The sequence below is a fragment of the Dromaius novaehollandiae genome, chromosome 10 (assembly GCF_036370855.1).
Source record: "Dromaius novaehollandiae isolate bDroNov1 chromosome 10, bDroNov1.hap1, whole genome shotgun sequence".
Taxonomy (NCBI): Eukaryota; Metazoa; Chordata; class Aves; order Casuariiformes; family Dromaiidae; genus Dromaius; species Dromaius novaehollandiae.
This window is the reverse complement of record NC_088107.1, coordinates 1,158,207-1,185,663: the sequence shown is the minus strand read 5'-3', so window position 1 is coordinate 1,185,663 and position 27,457 is coordinate 1,158,207. Positions and strand designations below refer to the sequence as shown.

General features: G+C 39.3%; 1 protein-coding gene across 5 annotated transcripts; it reads right to left on the bottom strand.

Annotated features, from left to right (window-relative positions):
- Nucleotides 1-568: 568 nt before the first annotated feature.
- MORF4L1 (mortality factor 4 like 1) lies at nt 569-27,358 on the bottom strand. Of its 5 annotated transcripts, none has more exons than XM_064517810.1 (14): nt 27,181-27,358; nt 22,368-22,414; nt 18,921-18,988; nt 17,104-17,169; nt 16,608-16,694; nt 15,748-15,828; nt 13,028-13,090; nt 7,498-7,523; nt 6,814-6,902; nt 6,416-6,517; nt 4,701-4,789; nt 3,203-3,375; nt 2,777-2,861; nt 569-1,291 (listed from the first exon to the last, which is right to left on the bottom strand). In XM_064517810.1, exons 1-14 carry the CDS (start codon nt 27,218-27,220, stop codon nt 1,207-1,209), a joined length of 1,101 nt encoding a protein of 366 aa, XP_064373880.1. In that variant the 5' UTR covers nt 27,221-27,358; the 3' UTR covers nt 569-1,206. The 5 variants fall into 5 exon arrangements, with proteins under 5 accessions (XP_064373880.1, XP_064373881.1, XP_064373882.1 ...); XM_064517811.1 differs by having other exon boundaries at nt 17,104-17,130; nt 27,181-27,357; XM_064517812.1 differs by lacking the exon at nt 13,028-13,090.
- Nucleotides 27,359-27,457: the final 99 nt, after the last annotated feature.

The following is a 27,457-nucleotide window of genomic DNA, read 5'->3' as shown; positions in this document are numbered from 1 at the left end:
GTATTGATTTCTGACTTCTCCAAAGTGATGAGAAAGCAATAACTTCTATAAAACTGATTTTATGAACACAGTATTTCAGAGGGAGGTTTGCTACCTGGAAAAATTTGACCTCATCTATGGCAGAAAGTAAGTTATGAAAGCAAAGGTAAAGATGGAGAAAAAAGGGAAGTTTAGACCAGCTCCAGCACTGACATCATAACAAGTCTTGAGTTTATCAAGAGCACAAACCAGCAATGTAGTATTCAGTTTTTAGCCTTTATAAACTGCAATCAGTTACAGACAACTCTACATTCTTGCTGAGACTAAGAACTCTTCAACAATGTAGTAGTTACATTACCAGTACTTACAAACTATGTAATGGTCCCAGAGACAAAAACATCCATTTCACCCACTGAAATCAGGTGCATGGGCTTTAACTAATAGCCCTTAATATATTAAAAAGAAACACAGCATCTCCAGGTTAATACTGCAGAACTTTATATGAAACTTAATACACTCATAGACCATACTTGAAAAGACACTGTCATAAAATACTGCGACTCATAAATACAAAGCATTACAAACAACATTTGAAATTAAAAAAGTTTATTTGAAGATTTGAAAAACGACTGTGAAAGACCAACATTTCCAGGGCACTAAGATATGATAATGTATTTTCCTATTGTTAGAATATAAAAAAAAGTCACGGTCCTTCAACTAGCTAAATAAAAACATACATTTATCGACCAAACATTTTACTTCCAACACCAAGAAAGTAAATGGGTTTGAAAGTCAGACTAATTAATAGCATCAGCACTAGGTGATCACAACCCCCTGGGTCTGAGAGTCTAGGTTTGTTATAACTAAGCAATAAAGCAGATTAGGTAGGCAAGTCTTAATGTCAAACCAGACCCACAAGTACTAGAGAGTTCATACAATGAAATATCATAACTGCGTTTTTTTCTACATTCCACTGAGGCAAAAAAACAGTAGCAAGCCAGAAACACCGAAGAGCTCCCATTAAGCTCCAAGCTTCCATTTCAGAGCAAGAAAGTCTTCAGAACTTACAAATGCCAGTTCCATTTTAAACACACAACTTTATTCACTTTATGTTTACATAGTCTGTGCAATAGAACATGTGCAATAGGAGGGTGAAGAACAAGATGTAGAAGTGGACAGTATTATTACAAGGATCCAATCATCACTTCATTATAAAGCAGCATAGTATTATACTGCTTTCCGATGATACTCGGGAGGCGCTACTTCGTAGTCGCTGGCGCTAAACAATGCGGAGGCATTCTTTGCCAAATACCTACAAAAGATATTAAAAAAAGATTAAAACACCTTTTTGCCAAAAGTCTGTTGTTTAACATCCCATGACTGAAGTGTTCACTGAGCTCATAAAACATGATTTCAAGAGTTACAAATCTAACAGCTATTAGAAAAAAGTCAGCTATCCAAAGCAATTCAAGATTTGACAACTCATGCCGAAGTCTATTCCAAACACACTTTTGTCAAGCAAATCCGGCTCCAAGTGAGCACAAGAAGGTTAAGACTAACAGGGTGAAACAATTTACATTTCAGGTTCAGCCAGCTGCTGTACCAATAATCAATCTACTACTGATATTACTGATATACTGATATTCTGATATACTCAGAAAGGGGCAGGAGAAATGGGACATCATGCAGTTCCATTTGAACAAATGTGGAGCTTAAATTGCTAAATGAATGATAACTAGAGGAGTATCAGCAATGACCAGCTAAGGGTGCTAGCCAGAGGTTAAGCGTTATATGCCATTAATACATAGAGCATATGAACATAGACATAGAACATTTCTTCTTTCCATGACAATCACAAATGGAAGCTTACAGCTTTAGTACAAGATGACGAAGAGCAGCTATCAGCATAGCAAAAGCAAAGAGCTGCACGCTGATGCAGCGAGTTGGCATAGCTGAACAGTTTCACACCACCCACCTGTTCCCACTTATCCATATTTTTTATCCCAGAAGCATAATGCTAAGCTCCTCCAGTGCTGTAGGGGTATGTGAAAGGTACCAAAGTCACGCTTGTACATATACATGGCACACGTATATATGGAGCACAGGTATGACACTGAACTTAAATCTATTCTGTTCCATTTTAGAACCTCCCATTCAGGAAACAAAGATGAACTAAGCAGCAAGTGACTCCATAGTTCCTTAGAGCAGTCATGAGATTATATTTCACTACCTGTCTGAAATCAAATGCCAGATTTTTTTTTTTAAAAAATACGCATTTCACATTTAAATCTTAAATTACTATTTAGGATGAAAATTTCATCCTAAACTTGTAATAAAGTGTCCACAGCAACACAGCAGCATAGTGCAGAGAACCAAAGCTACCAGTGAGTCTGCCCCAGAAATAATAGCAGTTTATCACTCTTTAACAGTTGGTTAATTGTTGAGTAACTGTTGTGTTATAATTATAGTAGTTATTAAAAACAGGTGACAAGTGAATGCTTCAACACTCATTTGGAAACAAGAAGCAGACATTCACAGTTTAAGCACACAGACTAATAGGTATGTAAACACACACGCTTAACTGGCAATAACCTCAGCATACTGGAGAGAAGTTAAAACAATCCTATTCATATGTTACTCTACATCAGAGTTTTAATCAAACTTTAAGCTTCAGTGAAGATACCACTTACAGGCATAACATACGTGTACAATTGTCTTCAGTGAATACAGGCCACACGTTACTTTTAAATCTTTCAGCAAGCAGAAGAAGTTCGGTAAGCAGGGTTATTGTACTTACTTTAAGAAGTCATGTAAGTAGTTTAACAGCAAAGCCAGACTTTTCTCATCAAGAGGTGTGTAAGCAAGCATAGCTCCAATTCGTACTAAAAAAGAGAAGTAGTACTTCTTAAAGCTGTTGTTTTTAACTGTAACAAGTATTTCAGTAAAGTCTAAACTTTATCCTAGGGTATATAAAAAGCCTAGAAATCTATTCCAGCATATATAAGGTTACCTAAAGTAGACGGGCTATTGAAAGTCATTTCTATGCTAAAATCATGAATCACACTGACCATTTCAGGCATATGGGGCAAGGAAAGAATGAAAACACTGATTTCAAAGTTACTTTTCAAATTTCTGCAGTTCAGACATACTGAGAAAGTATAGGAAAAGTAAGCTTTTAAATACCTTTAACTGTTCCCCTTCGGTTTGTAGATGTCATACTCACCAAATAACCTCAGTAGATGCGGGGCACCATAAACTTGAGACATAGGAGCATCCGGGTGATCTGCTAAAATTTCAGCATATTGGGGCCTCTCAAATTTGTACAGTAGTTGAGTACCCAGCATTACATTGAAGTATTCTTTAATTCCAGCCACAACTTCATTAACAGCATACTCCCTGATAAACAAAGGAAATGCTTCAGAACAAGCTTTCTTTAGAACAAGCTTCAGTCTTGTTCTAATGACTGGACAGACACAAGATTAGAGCTCATTTGTTCAGTCCCTCAAAAGTCATAAAGATCTCAGGACTTTTCAGAGAAAGTTGACTGGAAGCCTTAAAACATATGACTGTAGGGAAGGATGCATTTCAAGACTTCCGTTTAAAATGAACTGTTCTGAACTCAGTGAGAACTTACACAAACCAAAAGCAGCCTTGCTTTTACCCCTCTTTTCACCTAGAGAAATACTTATTCACCACTGCTTTGAATATAGTGCTTTAAGAGTTAAGCTAATTTCTTTAAGGATACTTACCAGCTCTTCTATTTTTAACAAAGTTAATCCCAACTCGCATCAGTTAAAAAGTGTAATATCACTTTAAGTAATCAGACTGACCTTCTGCTCAATGGGAAGGGGTAGCCACCAGATTTTCAGAAAACTGACCCTTTCTAACCATATCTCAATTCCATTTGCTGCAGGCCTCCAACTTCACAACTGATTGAATAATAACTGTATAGAAGTTAATCTTCTGTATAAGCCATCACACTGCACACCTGAGAAGTACAACCCTCACTCTGTCCTGCAGCCAAGTTTAGAACACAGACATTAGGGCAATTACATGAAATACAAGTCAATATTATGCTTCCACTTGAATGAAAGAAAATAACTTCACATTTCTAGTTCCTGCCCCTTTAAAACGGGAAAGCTTCACTTAAGAATAAGAGTGTCTTGTTTGTTGTCAGGGCTTGACCCCTGGGGTAATTACAAATAAGAATCTTGGAAGCTATCACCTCAAAAGAGGTAGCTGTGCCTCCTTTGACTCCTCCTATGTGAGGTACTAGGTAAACTCATCTTCTACCTCTCTTCCTCACCACTCTACTTGCATGAGATAGTCTACCTATACCGTAACACCGTAACACTTTTGCCCAACTGCTAGGTTGCTTTCTTGATAGTTTGTTCAGCTTATACCTAGCACTGAATTCATTTGCCCAGTGCAGTAAACCTGAGCTAGAATGAAGTGGATGAAGTATTCACTTTGCTCCTGTCAGTTTCCTTTACAGAAAAGGCTTGAGGGGAAAAAAAAGAAGTGATAAATTCCAGAGAGCAAAACTGCATTTACAAATCATCTCCTCAAAGACTTGTGAACTCTTTAACCACCTCAGTCTTCAACATTACGGTGGACATAGAGTTGGGATCTATTTAAGAAATACATTTTTAAGTTTTCTGTGAAGCACAAATCAAATAACAGAAAATACATATTTAAGGTTTGAAATGACTACCACTTACTTGTTATCGGTGTTTCCTCGTGATTTCTTATAGTTTGCATAATCCTCTAAAATGGAGTCAACATTCTTCTTGGCAGGAAGATAAAAGAGCTATGAAAGAAGCAAAGTTGAACAAATACCAAATTGCCTAGTTTATGCAGACATTTCCATCTGCATGTTAACTTTAACCTGACATACATAAGGACATTTCTAAAATAGAATTAAGATGTTATTAAAGGAACACCCAACTGCTTTATTTGTGACATACCAAAAAACCATAATGGCACCTACATACTCATTTCCATTTAAGGTTTGTGCTACTCAACAGCAACGTGATGACAAACTGTCAGTCGCCCCAACAGTCAAAGGTATGCAGCAATACACACACATGCGGTACAGCCCTGTCCACACACAGTGGTTATATAAGCAACGACAAAAGTTTTGCCTGTTCTTGTGTCTGCCTCCTCTGCTTCTTATGTCCACAATTAGGCACCTGCTAATACCACCACTGCGTAGGAATTAAGCCTGACAGACACCTGTTGGGAATTTCAATGCCTGCACACAGCCTACAGAGTGTCAGTTATAGTAGAGCCTCCAGAACTGAAGACACCATATTCCCAACCATGATTCACCAAGGATCAACTTCTATCTTTAATATCATACATAAAACATCTGTATCCACAGACACCAGGTAAATCATATGCTGCAAGGCTGAGTGGTGCAGTGAATCCACATACTGTTTTGAGTCATGGCCCCCAGTTCACTGACCAACTTGCCTTGTACAAGAGCTTTACAGTCTGAAGACATTCAGAAAACAATCAAATCCCTAGAACTGCAGTGCATGTAACACATTAGTGCTTAATCACCTTTACTGCAAATGCACGTCTAAGATTTGTATTCATCAAGAAGTCAGCCCTATCCACGTAAGACTTGAAAACAAGAAGTTTTGCCTGTTTGGGACTGTTAGAATGAAGGCAGACCTCAGAGTAGCAATCAGTTAGAGCATGCGATTGCAGCCTACTAAGCAATTTTCAGCATTGCTATTACTCCGCATGCTTCTTGCCAATTTCAGTAACTGGTTTCACACAGGGAACAAGTCAAGATTCTTTAGCAAGTTTTAAGGCCATGAGAATATATTTACTTTTAAAGTGAAAAACAAGGTTTAATTTAGGTAAAATTAACATATCATTCAATTTGTATTGATCCAACCTGGCAGAAGAGTTAAAAATCACTACCCTAAGAGACAGTTGTCTGTCACAGGTATAATACAACTTTAGATACTTTACATCCCACTCACTGCTAAGTTTTTAAACAAAGTTTCAGGACAGGAAGGAGCTGAGGTAAAATATGCATCGCATGAGATGTTCCTACGGACCAGTTCTCTACCAGCCAAGTAAAGTGTTCGAAGCATAACAGACTAAACATGCTTAGGGTAACACCACACTTAGAGGTCATACAAGTTCAGAGTTTACTGATGTTTTAACTTCTGCCTGATTAGACTAAATGAGATGCAAGAATCTCTTCCACAAGTTTACGTGCAGTCCTGCTCACAAGTGACCTCTGTAAAAGTCCAGCTGGAACCAGAATTCAGTCAAGCAAGCCACCAGGATTACTTGATTGTGTCAACTCTACAAGATATTTTGCTACATTGCACTTCAAGAGGATATGAAACTCCAGTTTTACTGTCCTTGTCTATATAAGGACAGTTTGCCTTTGTCTAAAAAGCAAAAAAATTACCTGCTTTTGCCTGGTGATCAAGTCCCAGTCATCTACAAGCCATGGTTTCAGCTCTTCTGGAATTTTCACCTTTACTTCAACCCTGTTCATAAATGTTTCTTCCTGAAAAAAAGAAGTCAGACTAATTACCTTCAGATAATTGCCCAAGCGAAGAGTCACCCATATGCCTTGCTTCCACAACTGAAATACACCACTGAACTGAGTACAAGAATTCCTGTAGGCTCCACAAGGAACAGGGATACAGCTTAGACTTTCCAAGGCCATTTGGGAGCCTTAGTTTTGCAAAGTTGTAACATTTCACACTGCTGTGCTATAGGACAATATTGATGTTTATACTTCTGTACAAAACAACCTTCCCGCTTTCTGTCAGAAGTCCTGTAAGAGTCAGAAATACATACGCTTTCAACTGTTGGATCTACTCGAGCCCTCTTCTTCCTAGGAGGCTGGGGAGTCTCACTGGTACTGCTCCCTTCTCCAATTCCAGGAGCTGTACAAAAAAACCCCAGACATTATACTGCATAAGAAATCTGGTAAGACAGTAAGAAGCATCAGTAAAAAGAAAAAGAAAGATTTAGAAGCAAGATTCAGGTTTCTCTCAGGTGTTTTTTTTGTTTGTTTTTGTTTATTTTAAGCGTTGTTACTTGTCTTCTGGAAGTCTCACACATTTGTGACAGTTTAAGCAGATATATTTACACTTATCTGAAAACTTTTTTTGGGCTAAATATCTTCCAAAGAATATGTAATGCATTACAGAATTTTTGGAAGCAGCAACTCAGTCTTGTAGTAATGTCACATCTCCTTCTCAATAAGGAAATGCAAGTTTGACTAATAAAATTATTTGAACAGACTTATGGAAATACCACTGCTTTCAATTTGCAAGACATCCAAGTCTTCAGACTGCAACAAACAGTTTGCATACAAACCAGCAAAGTATTTATTCCCCATGAGCAAGAGGAAGGCCAAAGACCAAAAGGAACACAAGGTGACAGCAGACTTGCTGAGGCAGATTTAATATCTTGCCCCAACTAAGAATCCTTCACTAAAGGTATCCACTTTTATATATAAAATAAAGACATACTTACTTTTCTGTTTGTTCTTTTTTGTTTTCCTGCAAGAAGAACACAAATTATTGCAAAAAAATAAATATAGCACTACTTAGAAAACTGAAAGTAGAGAGTCAAAGTTGTCCAGTAAGTTCATAGCAACAATCAAATATCGAGTGGCCTGTGGAATGTTGAGATAATCACAAATGAAAGGAGAAGCACCAGAGAAGATCTGTCAGCACAGCTATGAAACTTCAAGATTTTTCCATGTAATAGGGTAATATTCATCAGTTTTTTGGGATTCAGTAAACTTATGATGCATAATAAAACCTACAGGAACCCAAAAGATGACAGGTCAGAAACACTAGTATTTAATAACAGTACTGACTGACATTTATGTAAGTAATGTCTGCAGACACTTTTCATACTTTTCAAGCACTCTTGGAAAACTACACTAAATTATAGGTGGTTTATTTCAGTATTTCAAGGATTGCTTAGAAAGCAGACTATGATACAAGAAAAGAGAAACGCAGGGGAATTATCAGGTTAGTCTCAGACAACTGAAATCACTTGCAGTCAAACACTGGAAAACATTCAGTTTTATGACTGCAAGAGCAGAGGATGATTTAAATACCACTGTAAGAATTAGATGCATGAAGCTGCATGGGCTGTCTATGATTGCACCGGGAATGCTAAGGGAAGATCACAGTTATACCTAATTGCTGCTTACTAGGAACAACACTATTCAGTACTGTTCCAAATGTTTCTAATGTTTCTCCTCCAAGTGGTTTTCTCTAAACACTTAATGTTTCTAATCTACATACTTCCTTAGACTGCTCTAAATTCACTATCCTTAACCCTTATTTTTATTCCAAATGAAGAGGTATTCCAAGACACTGACTTCTAAAAATTTCAGAGACACCTAAAATACAATGCACGCTATGTAAAAATATTATATTCAGAGAGGTCAAGAATATCAAAGACAAAATAAAACTAACAGACATTTTTGTTAGGTTATCTGAACTTTGTATGTTTGCTAACCAATATTAATTCTAGTTTTCTGAAAATAAGAGTACTATTAGTCATGTTCTTATTTGCTCACTATGAACAGAAGTCCAGTTAAACCTCTCAAAAAAATTTCAGTGTGTCATATTCTTTACAGAGAAAAAGCATATGTTTCCAGATTGCATGGATAAGACTTTTTACCAAGATTATTCCTTTGGAAATTCACCACTATGTCAGATGACATTTGCATTCAGCCTTTGAATTAGGTTTAGCTGAGTCAGGAGGTGGTGTTGTAGTAGTAGCAGTTTCTAGAAAGGTCCAAGGACAGGAGAAGTAAGGCATTCTTTTAAGCTTAAAGTCACAAACAAGCATTAGGCTTAAATGGAACTGTGGGCAAAATAAAGCAGTGGATCATCTCTCTCCAGGAAGAGGCAACAGTCGCCAAGTTAAGTCATTGATAACAGGCTCGTGTACTGAAGAGAGTGCTTCCTTCCAACCTAGAGTAAACAAGTGGGAACAGGGAGTTCTTTTCAGGATTAAAATCACAAGATAAAAATAACGTTAGAGCATTAGGCTAGGAATAGAGTCCTAGAGAACTGGAATAGACAGACAATACAAAGTACTTTAAGAACTACTGCAAGTAAGACAGTAACACACATCTCAGATACTGAAGTACAAAGTATAGCATAATCCATTCTAGGCAGTTGCTTGTGCTCTCCCACCTCATTCCTTATATTTCAAGTGATATGCCTCTGCTTCAAGTCAAAGCAGCCACCTGTTTGCAAAGTTTAAAACATAAATCTGAGTTAGGGAACAGAGAAAGAGCTCAGGTTAGAGATAAAACATTAGCATTAGGCAGATTTTTTTTAAGTGTAGCCCGTACAGCAGACTGTCTGGAACACTATTATTCACTAGGTTAAAGCAGCTGTGCAAGATGAAATGCTGCTGTTGCGTATAGTAACTTAAGCATGCAATGTACTTGATCTATCCATGAGAAAGGTGCAGCATGTATGTGACAGGTGGTAGAGAGCACTACTTGACAGAAGTTGGAGCCTGAAATGAGCAGCACATTGTAGATAACTAAATCCTATTAATCAGACTCATTTTGAGACATACACCTGAGAAACACCACATGTGCCTCACAATGACAGCAAATCCCACTTGGACAAAAGGGAACGTAAGTCTTCTCCTAGATAAGTTTTACCTGTTTGTCAGTTGAGGTTAAAACACCTGCATGTGCCATTTCATGCCTACATCAGGAACAAGAAGCCCTAGAGCATAGTCACAGCAGTACAAAACTTTGGCAGTCCTCCCTTTATACAAGACAGTGCAACCCAGCTGCTCTCCTCATCTACGTATTTCCCTACTGACTGGTGCTTTTCACTGGGAACTGACAAACAATGGAACCAAACAGGAGAAGGAGCACGGAATTTTCAAGGAAACTTCTGTGCAAGAGTTTTTAAGACTGAACTGAGAGCTGAAAGGTACTAAAGGTCCCACAGGTCAGCATTAAAGGATGCATCCCACTGTGGTCAGACACTGCTGCCTCCTCCTTGAAGAGAAGTGATCAGAATTCTGGTAAGAAGTTAAGCCAGCATTCATTGCAGGGTTTTGTTTCAGCAGAACAAGAACAGGCAGCTAGACCAAGAATATGCAAGTATTAGGGGTCAAAACTGAATTAGAAAGCCAAAAACAAATAAAGATATCAACACAATAAGCTTCTGAAATTCTGTAGAAAGATGATAATCAATAGGAAATGAACACAAGATTACAGCTTATAGAATAGCTCACTACAATGAAGTGCTATGCACCAAAGGCAACAGATCCAGAGGGAAACTAAGGAAGCAGTTCGTGCCACAGGAATATAATACTGGGTTTCCACACCCAATATCCAAACCAGGACTGTGTTCAGGACTAAACGGTAAATGAGGGTAAAGAGGATGCCACAGCAAAAGACATACTGAAAGACTACACTCAGCCTTTCCCCAGACATCCATCAGAAGAAAGATAATCAAGTAACCGTCAAAAAAATCTTACACTATGTGGGCTGTGTGTGGAAATACTACCTCAAGACAACAGCATTTTTTGCACAAGAGAATTACTAATAATTCTTCTTAAAGTTCTAAAACAGAGGGTCTTAGGAGACATGTCTAAAGAACTGTCAGTAGAAAAATAAATTGCTTAAATAGAACTAGACACAGACAAAGATGAGATCAAAAGAAAAGCCAAGACTTTGGAAGACTTACTTATTCCACAACAGTTGGGAGTCCCTGATATGGAGATAAAAATGTTGTAGACAACAAGTATTTAACTTACACCAAATCCAAGCATCTTCTAAAGGAACTTGCAAGTCAATTAGAACCTCCCTACAATACGACTGGTTAGGGTACAAACAGCATAGAACGAAGGTGGGCTACCACTTGCATCTCAGGCATTTGAGTTCAGTATATTCTTAAGTACCAGAAAAAGGAGATTAGTGAGATGCCATTTACTGATATTGTAACAGGACAGTCAAACCTAAGGTGTATGGAATCATAAAGTCTGTCCTAATACCAGGTGGCTAGTTAAAAAAGGCAAATGAAAAATGTGGGAAAAATACATAAGCTGAAAGAGCCTTAAATCAGCCATTACTGCTCAAACAGCTTAGTCACCAAGTCAGCTGTGAGAGAACAAAGCACTCCTATCAAAATACAATTAAGACATTTAACATTATTAGCAAAAGGATAAAGACAAAAGGAAAAATCAGGATTATATAAATGTATGTCTCTTGTGCACAGCCAGGCCACCTGACCTTAAAGGACAGGCAATAAGAACAAGAATAGTTAATAGTGTAGTAGTGACTTCTATACCAGAAGTAACCAAGAGACAAGGGCTCTTTCTCAAGCTAACAACCAGGCAACAAGGAGGAAATGTGGTAGAGAGAAAAAGTGAATCTGAAAGGACTAATCACTGTTTCTCAAGATATAAGAAATAGACAAAAGAAATAAAAACAAGCAACAGACATTAAGACGACTGGAGAAGTCATCCTCTTCCGTTCTCTCCTCAACACAGCACTGAATTCAAATTAGGAACTCGCTGCCACAGAACACTGGTTGCCAGGAGTTCAAATGGTTCAGAAGTTACTAGACAATATAACATAAGACAGACCTATTAAACCCACCACAGGGATGGAGCCTGCAGCTCTGACATCCCTTAACTGCAGACTGCTAGAGACAGGTTATATTGGGAGAACAGTGTTCTAGACTTGCCTCATTTGACTGTCACCTCTAAGCACGTGTTACCGGACACCAGGCAGCAAAACAGGTCAAGGAGACCTCTGGCTTGAGCCATTCTAGAGCTCTTGTGGTCCAAGACAACTGGCATGCGGGCGGTGTTCGTATGCTGCTCGACATTTAGAGGACCAAGTAGCCTGTGTGAGAGCTACTAGCTGTGTCAAAGATAGCAGAAGATGCCACAGGAGACATGCAGCAGGAACACAGGCTTGAGTGGTATGTTCAGATTAAGAACAAGCCTGTTAGAAGAAAGGACTATAACTTCTATGTTTAAGTTGACAGTTGTTTTGACAACATCTCTGATGAGATTGCTTGCAAATGTATCATAAAAAAAACATAACACAGACATTCTCAAATTCATTATTCAGTACTGTATCTTCACTCAGTAATAGCCTAGATTGCCTTTCTTATTTTCCAAGCACTGGCTTGCTCTTATGATTAACTTTTCAAAAATCAGTGAATAATAATCAGGCCTGCCAAAGACAGCATCAAATCTTAAAAGCTGGAATTCACTTGTGCTGCAGAAAATGCAGTCTGGAAAAAACAGTATCTGCAGTGTTGTATTCAATTTTTGGAAAGCTGCTATAAACAAACTTTTTCTATGATATATTTTCTAAATATTGTAAGATGAATAATCTCAAATCAAAATGTATACAACTTTCATTCCATGCATTTTTCTATTTGATTAAACATTGCTTATGAATAGTCTTAAAAGCATTTTTGACAAGTTGCTGCAGCTTACAGAAGCAGTATTTTGAATCTACTTAAGTCAATGGTGAAAATACAGCACATTAAGGAATAAGATCAATTCTCACATTTGTAAAACTATATCATAGAAGCCTAGCTCTCAAAACTTACAGAACACAGTGCAGTTTATTACTGATTTCAGTAGAAGCAGGACTCAACACTACAGCAAGCATGCAGACCAACTGTAATCTTCTAGAACTATCCAGTTTCAAAAATCTAAAGTCAGTTGTTCTCCACTTCTTTTTAAACAGCGGATATACCGAATGCATTTGACTACTCATATCATATACTTTCCCAATTGAAAACGTATGCACTTCAGAGAGACTAAAACTGCTAGTCCAGACTGTCTTTAAAAGAAGAAAAAAAAAAAAAGAAAGAAAGAAAAAAGGATATACTGCAGTACTTAGAGTTGTTACCTGAATTGCTACCAAAGCTTACATCATTACAACTGAAGACTTTAAGAGTCTCTAAAAGAAATCTACAAAAGCAAGGAGGTTTGGATTTCAGGATGAAAATCCTGGTTTGACAATCCATCCTTAACTCACCGCGTCGATATTGTAGGGGTCTCCAAACAGCAAACAGTATGCGCTCCATCTCGTCTGAAAAATCTAGGCACAATGGGGGTTGAGTTAAGGAAAGAATGTCAGACCTAGTGTTTAGCCTTTAAGAGAATCTATTTAAGGTTCAAAAATTTACCTTTTTAGCAACATATTATAGTCTTATTGAACATTCCTGGAGGATAAATTGTGCTTACATTGTTATTTTCTTTCCATTATTGTTTGGCTGTCTGAAGAAAAAGTTTCAAAAAATAAGTTATCTTTCCCTTTGTTCAGTCCTCCAAGAATGCTACAAAAGGTAAATTTTGAGGCCTAAATAGGTTGACAGTGTTACCCTTTTAGAAGAGTTGCTTGATCAACTTCTCCCCCTCCCCACCAACTGTACTTCATGTACTTTAAGTAGCAGTTGAGATTTATAACGAGAGCAATCCAGAAGTCTTATTTTAGAACTGCATTTTGAGATTTTCAGTTTTCGGAAGCCATCTTGCCTTTAGCTGTAAGCAGGATGTGAGAAGCAGTAGGTCAGTCAATAATATATCAGTCTCGCACAACCCTGCATCACTGCTAGGGTAAGTCAAAGTATTTCCTCTCCCTCAGCCTCCAGATAAGGAAGAAGAATAGGGAGACTTTGTCGGAGGAAGCACAGGTCTAATTTAGAAGGATGCATTGGATGCTGGTAATGGCTAGAGACTAGGAGCAAGATCAGTGCAACAAGCATACAGGACCCTGTTTATAGATGTTTTTCATAATGCAAGACTACTATTCTAGCAACAGTATTATTTCCTTCTTCCCCTTTACTGCTCTAATAATCCATCATCAAGGAATTAATTTTTCCAATCAATGTGAAACAGAAGTTTCAGTGAGTTAATTTATTACCTGATCTGCTATGCTGGAAACAGTCACCCATGCTTACAGTAGTGATGACAGCAAAAAGCAAAGCCATTCCCTTCCCCCAGTGGGTTTCAACCAGAGAGTAAAGACAGACCTGGTAACATGCTTTCAAGCTTCGCAGTTAAACAGAGGTTCACAGTGAAGTCATTTTTGCTGTGTTGATCTACCTTGGATGCAATGTTATTAGGCGTGGTTGAGGGGATTAAGCCAACTTTGAATTCCATTGCTTTTCTAGTGCAAGTTAACCTTTAGCATTCACTCAGCTGGAAGGAATAAGACTCATCCCACAGCATTCAGTTTGAACTACCAAGATGACTAAAGTTAATAGTATTTGGAACCTAGGCCTAAAGTTACTATGGGGATGTTCACTATAATGCAAATTATAGGGTCACTAAAATATAGCATTTACATTTGAGTCATAAGTACGTGTGTCAAGGTTACACATGAAATTAATTCTGCTCCTACTGACTAAAATGCAAGAAGAATCAGGTACAACAGCCCCTTAAGTAGCCCCATTAGTAATGATCATAACTTAGATCTGTTTAAATTGGATTTTAATGACATCTATTAGGAACTGTCTAAGGAGGCTTTTTTTTTTTTCTTCAAATGAAGATAAAAGGATCCCTGCCAGAGGTCCTTTCCGAGCCATGATGTGGTTACACACCACACCAAACCGAAGTGGTTAAGGCATCTCGGCATCTGTAACAACAGACCACACGGGCAGATAGCATTATGACCAGATCCGTCTCACTCCCCAGTCCAAAGTCCAAGAGGCAATTTACAACCTAGGGCAGGCTTTGACCAAGTCCAAAGTGAAATCTGCATTCAAGTCACAGGATCTAGAGCAAAAAAGCAACTTTACCCACTGCCACGGTACTCTTCGAGTCACTGATACATGTTTTGTAACAGAAGTTGCCCATAAATGAGACATGAATTCTGAGGCTGAAGCCAAATGCCTCTTCTTATGAAGTGGTATCAATTCAGCAGTTTCCTCATGAACACCAGAATTATAAGGGAAGTTAAGAGTTCAAAGGATCCAAAATATCACATTAGTAATGAACATCTTCATAATGAAGTAAATTAAGTATTTTCGCAGACAGAAAAGTTTCATGGCACATTGAGCAAAGCAGTAGAGCTATACTGACTGTATGAGAATCTAAACATAAGGCCAAACAAGCTATTCTGAAAAACAAAAGGATGGAATGGAGGAAATCTGACAGTTACTTTCTGAAAATATTTTTTCTGATAGATGTCTGAGCTTGCTTCTGGTCTCTTAAGATGCAAAACCATTTTTAACAGCATACGGGTTTAGTTTTATTAGAAACAGCAAAATATTACAGGTTCCCTAAATGTAGTTTTAACAGTTGTACAGTAGGAAGAAGGCAAGGCATTTTAAAGATTTCCCTCCCCCCCACCCCAATCAGTGTTTGTGCAGTTTAGGAAATTCTAGCATTCTGTACAAAAACTGATTTCACCAAGATGCACAAATCTTATGAGGACTAACCACATTTGAGTGTCGGATCACTAATTTAAGAGGAATAGCATGCAAAGGAAAAGAACTGCAAGTGTTAAGTGCCTACTCAGTACCTTGATTCAGTATTAAACACTGTACAAACTAAGAAGGCTGTTTTAATAAAATACTTCAACAAAAGCCTTTCAGACATATACAGAAGCAGCACAATCTCTGTATGGGGGTATGTCAGGGGTAATCAGTTTAGCCTGTGGAGCCATTATAAGAAAATTACTATTTACAGATCAAGAGTAAAATTGACAAGCAATAGTTCATTTTTTTGTTTTTTAAATAAAAAGCTTCTTACACTTCAACATTTTTCTGCTGCAGACCAGATGTCTTCTTGCCTGGAGCAGCACCTCTCATCTTTCCCTCTGCATATTGTTCCCTTTAAAAAATAAATTTGGCAGTAAGATTTTAATGAGAAACAAAGCTTGTTTTCCTGAAAGGGTAACAGATTATGCAAAACATTTAGAGAACTTTCAGTAAATGGTTTTAGGAAAACAGCCAAGGAAGACAGCACTGGTCACAAGCAGGAAGAAATTCAACTCAATAGAGAAAAGATTTATGCTTTTTCATATAACAAACAGCAGTATAAACACTCATTTCTCCCCCTCCCACCATCTTTGTTATTCTGAATCATCAGGAAGCAGCACGCTAACCGCTTCACAAAAACATAAAACATTCTAGATGAAAACATTTTTATCTCCCCTCCCTCCCACCCCCATAGCATTCATAGGGATCAAAGTATTTGTAGGCATCCCAAAGCTGTCTGAAAAGATTCTTACTACTTCACAGTATATTTTAAGCAAACTGCATGAGGATCACTTACTTTAATCATCTAATTTCCACATTAAAGAATGTACTTGTAATTAGTCAGGCTGTCCCCCTCAGTTTCATCAATCCACTCTTCCACAAAACCTAAAGTCACTGCTTTAATAGAGACTGAGCTGCTACTTAGTTTCAACTGCCAAAGGGCAAAGATATCAGTACATCTTATATGTCAAAGCATCTCAAGAAAAAAAAAAAGATTAGACTAACATACCTCCTGAAGACTTTGTTTTTTTTAAACTCACTAACTTCCCTTGATAGTACAATTATTGGATTGAAGCTCTACAGGAAAAAAAGATGACTTCACTAACAAGGACTTTTAACAAAAATACTTACTGATTGGCCTTTTGAAGTTCTTTTTGTTTCTGCAAATTGGTATCCACGTATTTGAGCACTCTGCTTTCTGGAACCCATTCATCCCAGCTGAAAAATCAAATCATCATTCAAAAACACTACATAATTGGATTCTATTCCCAACAGTCAATTAAAAGCTTCACAGAATTTGAGACTGAACTCTGCTTTTGTGACAAGTTATGGACTGGCACAATTGAAAAAAGTAAATTATCAAATGCATTCCCCACTGACTGAAGCTGTAGCAGTTTTTCTAGGGAAGTATAACCCTCAGTCATTTCTGAAGAGTTTCCCAAACTTGAAGGATGGGTAATTTGGGGACGAGGGGGTTGGCTTTAATTTAAAAGCATCTCAGAAGAAAAAAAAAAAGCTACACTTACTAAATTACGGGACATCTGTAGCCATAACTATATTATGAAGCGAGTTTCCTTTATCTATTCCAACATTTTATAGGTTAACAAATTCAGCAATAAGATCTTACTGTAAGAAGAAGAGCTCTGATTTCTGTCTGTGAAGGAAACCAAGATGGCATGAATATTTGAAGAATCTGAAGTGAACGATTTAAGAGAACAGGTGTTGGGGAAATTGCCATTATGAGTAAGAATTCCACTTTGTCAAAGAGTGGATAATCACTGAGCAATCTGACAAATTATTTCAAATAAATAAATAAACACATTAAAAGTGGCCAAGTTATTCTAAAGCGTGCAAGCTAAAGCTCCATATGTGAAGAGTTCCACGTCATTTTTATTTCATGGCAAGAACTGCCAGTCTTAAACACCAGCATGGCAAGAATAATACTACTAATGGAGTACAAGGTCTTCGAGATCCTTAAGACAAGGCAAGCTTAGTATCCAAGTGTTAGAGAAACACACACCCAGCTGTACATGTTCTAAAGCTACAGTTTTAGGATAGTGCTTTGGTCAGGTATCTTAGCCACTTATCTTACTCCTGTAATACAGCTGTGGGACACCTTCCAAAAAGAAAAAAAGTACAACTGTGCCGCACATATTATAGTGAATGGTGAAGAAGCTATTTTTTGGTATCCTAACTGTTGATATTTGCAAAAAAATTAAGAAGCAATTAAAAAGTAATGTACAAGAGGACTGCAATTATAGAAACCAAAATTAAAGAGACATACAGTCCCAGCTGTCCAGATCTTGTAGCAATGCCACTTTTAATGTAGTTAATTAGAAGCTTGAAGGGGGGGGAGGGGGAGAGAAAAAAGAAAAAACAGACAGCGCAAGCAAAAAAAGAAGCAGGAGTCATAACATTGCTTATGGCACCCTCCACCACCAGAGATAAACAAGAAGATGAAGCATCAACTTTATGCTGCCTCATCAATATACAGCAGCCAGCTTAAGAATCAGTGACACTCCCTGTAACTGTTAGTGTTTAGCATAAGACACTTATCTGCCCATTTTGTGGGGGATAAGTTTAAAAAAAATTAGGTATCAAAACTTGAAGTTCAGCTTTTAGTCAAATCAGCAAGATCACGGTATTAGTCCTCACTCAAGAGTCTGCAGCATTGGGATGAAACAAAATTCAGAAAAACGCTCTCTGAAAGAGACTTGGAGTCCAAAGAGCTAAAGTTTTTAATCTCTAAGGGAAAAAAGCTTCCTAAATTCATAACCCAGTTACAGAATAAAACTCAAATGAGAAGTCAGCTATGCAAATGTGATAGTCCTATTATTTTTGTAGAAGGGGGAAAAATATCTCTAGCTTTACCTTAGCATGGGAGGCAAGAACTGAAATACAGGCTAAGCCTGCTCATGTGAAGGACTCAGATTGCCTCTCCCATTCCGAGTGCAGCCTCCACTAAGGCATGCTACTCCATACCTTTATGCCACTTTTGGTAGCAAAGTTTGGCTATAAGAGTAAAGGACACCACTTCTGAGTAGTGGACAGTTTTGCTCCACTTCAGCAGGGATTGCCTCTCCTACCAACACATAAGAAAATATTTGTACTAAATACTTCTGTAAGAAAGGAATTACAGTAACTATTTCCCAACCTGAACAAATAGAATTAGAAAGCTGCTATAAAGCATTCCAGTTAGTCGACTGACACCTTAAGCTAGTTGGTCTATACAACCAAAGCTCTGAAGGAAACAGTTAGTTGAGCAATGTTTACTCTGTTACTACAAATCATTGGCTTAAGTATAAAAATCACTTAAATAAGTCAATTTCAGAAATAATCTTCTAATGATACATACTTGGTAGTGCTAATCCATTAAGCTAGCATTCAAAACTGACAATCTGTAAAGAAAAATGAAGTATTGCCTTCATTTTATGTAATACTTACTTTTTATTCCAACCACTGTAATGGATAAAGTATTTCACTTGTTTGTCCTTTATGGCAACCTTTACACACTGGAACAGAGAAAAAAGCTCAGTCAGTATCAATGAGAACAAAAAGACTTCTGCATGATTTTTGGTTTTTGAGCTTTCACAGTCTAAACATGCAGATTTCCATGCAAGCCATTGAAATACTGGGCAGCAATCTCACAGCAGAAAGTTCTCTAACATCAGTTACTACCTATTTACAGGTTCGGAAGGGCTTGGCAAACAAAAGACTCAGCTACACAAAGGGATACCTTCATAAGAAGGATCAAAAGCCCCTGAGGATGACCAGAACAGTAAACAAGCAGTCACTTAACTACCCCAAAGTTAGCCAAAAGCCATTCACTAGAGAGCTTGTTCACATGCAGGCCCCTACCTCACAGACAGGTAGGCTGGCTGAAGTAGAGGAGTCTTCAAAAGTAAAATAAATAATATGGATTTCTATAGTCACAGACAGGGCATTATATTCAGTTGGAAAAGTTGCAGTAAGGGCTTTTTCTAGGTTAAGAATGTATATATGAGGAATATAAAAAAAGTTATTTCTATGAGAAGACTTTCCTATGAAGACAGTAAGTTCCTGATATGGAGATTAAGGCAAGACTGTTAAACAGAAGGGACACACACACACTTGCTCCAACCAGTCCATAACACCAATCAGATTCAGAAGTGTCCCTCCTAGAAACTTTCAATATATTCTAGCATGGTCCGGATGGCAGCCTACAAGACACTGTCTCAACTTACGTGAGAGGAAGACGTTCAGATGCCTGAACAACAGCACATGCTATCCAGGTAACAACAGAACTTCTTCCTACACCTGCAGACAGCCTAGCACGTAAATGTTCATGCTACTACATCTACATAAAACACATGACTAGAGACATGCCTCTTCCTGCAAGAGCACAGCCCAGAACAGATATTACATAACCCTAACTAATTTATCTTTGTGCCCACCACACATCCCTGAACTTCTTAGCCATGTGAAGTTAAATCCACCACCTTGGTCTTGGGCAAGGAACCTCACTCAGAAAGGCATCAAGACTTGTTCTGGAGACATTGAGACAAAGAAGCCACTCTTGGCTACCATTTGACAACATTCTCCAGTTTATTACTTCCACTGTTAGAAACACAAAGAACCACCCTCTCTGGCTTCAGTTTCTAATCCCTGATTATTCTCAAAACAATTCACAGAAATATTACCTGCTATTTTCTTGCCATGCTACTTGAGTCACCTCTAAGTATTTCTGAGATGCCAGAGTCTTCCTCTGTACAACATTTTCCTGAGACCAGGGAGCATTTTAGTGTCTCCTTCCTGCACCCTCCCCACAAGCAAAAAACCCAGCAACAAAAATAAACAAAAAACCCCACACCACTTAACTGTGAACAGAGTAGAGAAAAAAGAAATCATATTCCAGGATTGATCTTAACGCCACACATGGAAATCAAATTTGGTCTCACCTAGACTTGCAGCCAGGATCAAGGACCTCTTAACCCTGTGGCTCATTTTGACTACCTAGCTCACTATAATCCTGGAGTTATCCAGACCAGCGAAAGATAGACTATGCACTTAAGTCACCTCTACTTGTTTTGAGGAACACACACAGGTAGGAAGTTAAGATTAAAGTTTTTCTGTACCACAATACTTTCCTGCCTGAATGCATCTTTTCACCAAAGAGAGCATTAATGGATAATCAGATGAGCACTTCCAGTCACTATAGAGCAGTTAGAGATATCAACCCTAGGCTGCAGGCTAGCAGTACCTTAAGTGAACCTGCTTTAACTTTGCATTGTACAGAGATGCACGAACAGTTACTGCATGTCAAGTAAGAGATAGTAATTTCTCATCTACTCTGACGGAAAGACAACTGCTTCTCTGATCGTCTTGCTATGGCAAGCTAAGGATATGATCATAAGGACTGAAATATGTTACATATCAAGAATAACAGAATAAGAGCAGATCAAACAAACAGCAATAAAGCCAAGGATATTATTACTACAACCTAGAGGGTAACTTTTTAAAATTAAAATCCAGTTCCTCCTGCCACTTCAGAAGCCCAGAACAGTCTGGGTTCTCTATATAAACAGCCAGCCAAAAGCTCCCTTGCCACACAGAAAATCCCTGCTGGCATCAAGCTGGCAGAGCCAGCTCTCACAACATTCAGCCCCCCCTTGCACAATGGAGGGGCACATTACAACACAGCATGGAAAAGCACATGGCTCTAGCAGCTCTTGGGCTGTTCTACTCAACCAACGAGGTAGGACTGCCGATACCCAAAATTGGCTTTCACAAAAAAACTATTCTCCTCCCTGCGCCAGCAACCAGACAGGCACTGGCAGAAGGTATCAATCCAAACATACATGTGCAGCTAACTTGCCCTCTAGTGCTAGAGCAAGAGAAACAGGTTAGAATTATTAAAATTGAAATATGTTTTTGGACTACTCCCTTCCCTGTCAAATCTCAAGGAGATACAGACATGTCTTGGACATCTACAACAGAAATGCTCTGGACACTACTTGCAACATTAGAATGACTGCTTCCCAGTGGCATAGGAAGAGACACCAAATATTTCTATTTTCTCTCTACTTCCACTCTCTGACATTGTCACATCACTTAATATTTACTAACATTAAAAACAAAGAATTTAAGTATCAGTTTTCAAGATAGCTTAAAGCAGAGTGTCCCAGAAATTTCTGCAAGTCTTCTAATCCACAAGGCTACAAACAGCCTCTTTTTAGTTTCAGAGGAAGAGGAAACAACCAGTCAAATTAGGAGCTATACCTTCAGGAAAATAGATGGCACTGCAGTGATAGCTGGTTAAGGCCCGTAAGAAAAAGCACATAATCGAAGTGTGTAGCAACAGAGATCTGCATGTAAAGCAGTAAGTAAACTTCTCCAAGTCACAAATATGTAATGCATTATTTCTCAGGTTGGAGCCAGAACTGAGAACACTACCTACTTCGTCAGTTTAATCCAGCAATATCTTCTACAGTTTTGTTCCATTTGAAGACCACTGATTTTACTCAGCCATCTACATATCTGAGAAAGCTCAAACTACAGTTAACTTAAAAGTTCATGCATTAGCACAGCACCAAGTCTTATAGGCATGAACACCTTTCAGTGTTCTGGGACCCCAGGTGTATTACAGATGTTAACACAAGATCTGGCCTTCAGCCGTTTACCAGAACAGCTGTACAGTATCACTTTAAAAAAAAAAAAAAAAAAAACACTCTTCTATAGAAAACACAGAACTATGGGGTTTAAAAACGTTTTAAAGCATGATCAGGTTTTCCTTTATTCTAACTTCAATCCTGAATCCCATCTAGGCAAGGCACAGCAAATAAACTTAGTACAATTCTTTACTTTCTTGAGGAACAGTCAGTACCTTCTGCAGCAATAAGCAACCACACATACCTTTGCTTCATAAAGGAGAGGTCCATGAAAACAAAGCACTCGTTCACCTGAAAGAAAGTTGCAGATAACCATCTCAGAACAATACCAATGTGTCACTGAAAAAGTGCATGTTATCAAATACAACATTAGGAGATAGAAGATTAGTAACTCCAGTAAAAGACACAATCAATCCAACATCAACCTAGAAAGCAATTCAAAGGCAAATACTGATTTCAGCAGCAGACTGGTGTTTCAGAAAGAAATGCCTATGTAGCCAGCATTCTGCAGGAGACGACTGGCACCAAAACGTATATGCCTGCCCATACTTCTGGCCACTGCCAATTCAAGTTATAGACACTCTTGCATCCTGTTTCGAGGCTGGCACAGATAACTCCTTTGCAGCCTTGAATTTCAGATGCAGATACCAAAGCATGCTGGCTCTGCACAAATGGACTACTTCAGCCTCAGTACTGAAGCAGTAAGCAGGTAAAAGAGGTCTTACTGTAGCTGAGGGATTCTTAAGTCTCCGAAACATTGCACTTTGATTCAGAACAGGAATAAGAGATGTCACCTCTGTATCATAAATTTCTGACATAAATGAAAGCAATTATGTGATTGGCACTCCTTTTCCTGGAGGAAGTACAATACCTGGTGTTTCTAGCTCAATGAAGTCAGAAGAAGAAAAAGAAAAAAGAGACATTATTTCCCCAACCCCACTTCAGGGACAGAAGAGTGCCTGGTTTGTGCAATGGCAGAGGAGTTGTAGTTTTAAGTAGGAAGACATCATTCAAGTAGGAAGAGACAGTTCTTCAGTCTGATTCTTCCCAACAGCTAGAAGGTCTTATTGTGCAGTTATGCTGTGGGAAGTTGGATTTATTTAACACAGGATATCCGAGTACAGATGTTTCCTCCTTGAAAGCTGCTGTACCTCACATTTTCAGAGAGGCAAGCTGCATAATATATAACATACTCCAGGACGTAGCACACATCCAGCTTTTGCCACCATTTCCAGGACGCACAAGGCAGAACAGCAGTGTCACAGTTAGAAGCACATGCTTATGCAGATACTTACTCCCCGAACAGGGGTGGGAAGGAGGCCCACAAGTAGCAGGCTATATCATCAGTTACAGAGGGTCCTAAATGCCTTCCTTCTTGCGAGCAGCTCAGGCATGACTAAGGTAGGTCACAACCACTTCATAGGCCACCAGCCTAATACCCCAGTCTAGAAGTATCCTCTATTGTAAGTTTTACTCTGCTCTGCAACACCCACTTCTGCATATTCAAGTGAAAACACAACCAGCAGCATGCAATATCCCTCAACCAAGCATCACTAACTCTGTCCCCTCTTGAAACAAGTACCATTCTGGCTTTATTTGTCTGTTTTTACTCTACATGCACATTACTCAATTTTAAAGAGGTTCTTCACCATATAGACTCTGAACAGTCAATCACTCTGCAAACAGCTGCAGAAGCTGAGCATCTTCAAAGGCTTTTTGAGCAGTTGGGATAGGGAAGTTACTGCATGCACTCAAAAAATACAGTTCTGGAAAAGACAACGACGTTACACAGATAAGGAGATGTTGACAAACCATCTGATTTTGTTTGAAGCAAAAAAAATCAGGGAGCATTAGGGAGCATTCTCACACAGCATTTCACTGACAAGACTGTGAGCTGGTGAGATAAGCAGATAGGGCACTAGCTTCCTCAACCAGCACAGCTACAACTGAATTTCAGCTAACACATCCAAACCTCAGATTAAAAATGCAACTGTAAATTAATCATTCCACTCCTACACTGAGCAGAAGAAACAAATGACATTTTAAGATTTCATTAATATCTAATCCGTAGGATCGCATGCTCTCCATAAAATTGGAAGAAATATTCATAGTAAAGCAAGTCCAAGAACATAATACCTGCCAAAACACTGCCAAGAATCTCTCTCTCAACTTTTAAAATCATCATAATAATAAATCTGTATTTCTACACATCTGCCTAGAAAGTTGCTCACAGAATAACTACTTAGATAACTTCAGTATTTTCACAAAGAAGCTTTTGGATATTTTTATAGAAGTAAGTTCAGGGCAAACAATCAGTTACATTATTATTATCACACTTCATCTGGTTTGCTAATGCTACTGAATAACACATCTATTTACTGTAATTATTACACAAGGTCTTTCTATGTAAGACCTTCAAAATTACCAAGTTTTTTAAAATTTATTTTTAAATATAGCATGAATCTTGTTTTTACAAAGACTGTCACAAAGCCAGAAAAACCCCAAACTGGCTCTTCCTCATTCTCAGCTTAATACAGACACATGCAAAGCTTCTTCCTCTCTGAATCTACAGACCATTTCTTTCCTACGCACTCACAGCACTACAGTGAAACTCCCTGTGTATTCCATTATCCCAAAGACAGTACTGGTAATAGAACAGTTCTTCAGCTAAAATAGCTGATAGAAAATACCTGAACACGCTCTGTTGGCGCTCCTGAATGCCAAGCTACACCGAGCACCTCTGCTGCATGCTAATGCTGTCCCTAGGCTCCACGCTGGAATCTGGCCAGCTCGAGCTGCTCAAACATAAATAAGGCTCTGGATGGGAAAGTCTTCTGGACTCGCCACCTTGTCAAAGATTCCACATTAGGAAAAGTTTATGGAAGTCAGAATTGAACTGCCTACGCCACCAACTGTTTCTCACGTAGAGTATTTATGGAAACAAGAATCTTTTTTTCTTTTTACTCTGTACGCCAAAGACTTCATTCAACTACCAGCTAAGTCTTCCCACTGATTTCAAAGGGGTGGGCTAGCTGGGTGCTGTATTAAGAACAGGCCAGAAAACACAGAAATCTCATTGGCATCCTCAGAAGGGGGGGGGGGGGGGGGGACCTACCTCAAGCAACTCAAAAGTTTAATTTGACATCTGAGAAAAACCTCTTAATACATTTTGTATTTGCTTTAAAAAAAGTCAGTAAGATGCAGAACACCTGAAGTACCTAAAATCCTTAATTCATAGTTATGCATATGCTGATATCATTCCCTCACGTCCACATAAAACAAACCAACTGTGAAGTATTTAAGTACCACCAGTCCTTCCAGTTTGACATTTAGATTTTTCAGGCTCTCACAGCTTTTTACAATAAGTGCAGTCTCCTCCTCACCCACTGCTCTGTGAAAACACCAATACAAGTAACTTCTAAGCTTACTTACCACTATTAGTGGTATATTTATTGAAAAAAAATCTACAGTTTTTTTTTCCCCTTGTTTATCATGCTGTGAGGGGCCACAATAACAGCACTTAAGTTTTTAAGTCTGCAGGAAACTGTTTATTCATGGGACTTTTCTCCCTTTTAATGTTACAGTTGAGACTACAGACACATTTATATTTGAAAACAAGATTTAAGTTTATCACTTAAATTTAGTTCAGAAGTTAAATTTTGCTTGTATTCCTATAGTTATGAACACACTTTCTCTCTGAAATTCTACTGAAGTTTTAGTTTCTACAGTTCACTCAGTGTCACATTAATGGAATCATTATAATGTGAATCATGCAACAAAATCTTGAGTATTGCTGCAGGTTAATACTAGTGACTACACCATGGGTACTAAAGTGTGGCACTGAATGCTGATGCATGATTGAACATGTTCGAGATAATGTACAATTCCAGTGTTGTTTGAGCTACAGAGAATAGCCAAGTTCCAACCATTCTTTTGCAAGCAGTGCTTTTAAAGATAAATCACAGTCTTGAGGAACATCCGGCTTAGAAGACAGAGTGAGGGACAGGCAGAGAAGGAAGAGGGAAATAAGTTTTCATTTATCATTACCCAGCATTTCCATTTACCTATATCAAAGGCCACCACTATTTAAATCAAAATACAAGCAAAATCAAAGTCTCAAAGAGCAAAATCCTAACCTTTATTCACCTAAAAATATCTTGTGCTTTGGTGTAAATATAAATTCCACCACAACTGCCAACTCTGTAGTCCAAATGCTGCCCCCGTGACTCCTCCTACACAAGGACTGCTGAGCTCCCTTGCAAAGAAGGGTAAATAATAAGCATGTCTCAAAGTCAAGAAGCTGAAAAGCCCTGAAGGACCTAGGAGATTTCGGCCATATTAATGCCAATTAATGTCCACACCCACAAGAAAATGAAGTGTATTTAGAATAACAGGGAGGAAGAAAGTCCTGAGTCTTACAGGGAGGAAAGATGAGAAACAGGGAGACAAAGACTAGAGGATTTTTTTTCCCCATTCTCATATTGTACAGTCTGAGAAGTGAAAGCTAAAACCAAATTATCCTCTTTTCTGGAGAACAAGAAAAACAGGAGCCCAAGCATGGCCTAGCTGAAGGCCTTCGCGACAGCCTGCCTCAGAGCCACGAGCGCCATAAAATGGAGCACCCTGACATTATCCTCCGCTTCACTACAGAAGAGGGCCTGCTCCCTGCCCCCCGCACGGGCTGCGCCCGCCCCGCCAGGCCGCACGGTCCTTCGGCGGCCTGTCAGGTGCCACCCCGGGGCGAGGCCGCGCTCGGTTACAGGTGTCACGGACGCACTGGGGCCTCCCAGCGCCGCCCCCCCGGCCCGGGCTAACCCCCCCAAACAGCAGCGCCCTTTCGTTAACCGCTCCAGCCCCCCTCCCCAATCAGGGGAACAGCCCGCAGCAGAGCGACTAAACACGGGGGCTTTTCTAAGCCGGGAGCTGCCCCCCGCCATGCTGGCCCGCTGCCCCCCCCCCCGCCCCTCTCCTCTCCTCAGGCCTCGCCGCCCCCTCACGCCCCCCCCCCGCCTTCACCCCCAGCCCCAGGCGCACCCAACCCCCCCGCCCGCACTCACCCTCCTGGAATTTGGGCTTGGGGTCCTGCTTGGGCGCCATTTATAAGTGCCTCTCCCTCCTCCCGCCCCCTCCCCACGGGGGCCTCACCACCTCCGCCGCATTACGCGCGGCCGGCCCCAGCCCCTCCGCGCCGCGCATGCGCGATGCCGCCTCCCCGCCATACACACACGCACCCCGCGGCACGCTGGGACTTGTAGTGCGGGGAGGGGCGGGGCGGGGAGGGGCGGGGCGGTCCCGCCGGCTGGCGCGCTTGCTCCGCGGGGCGCACGCCGCTTG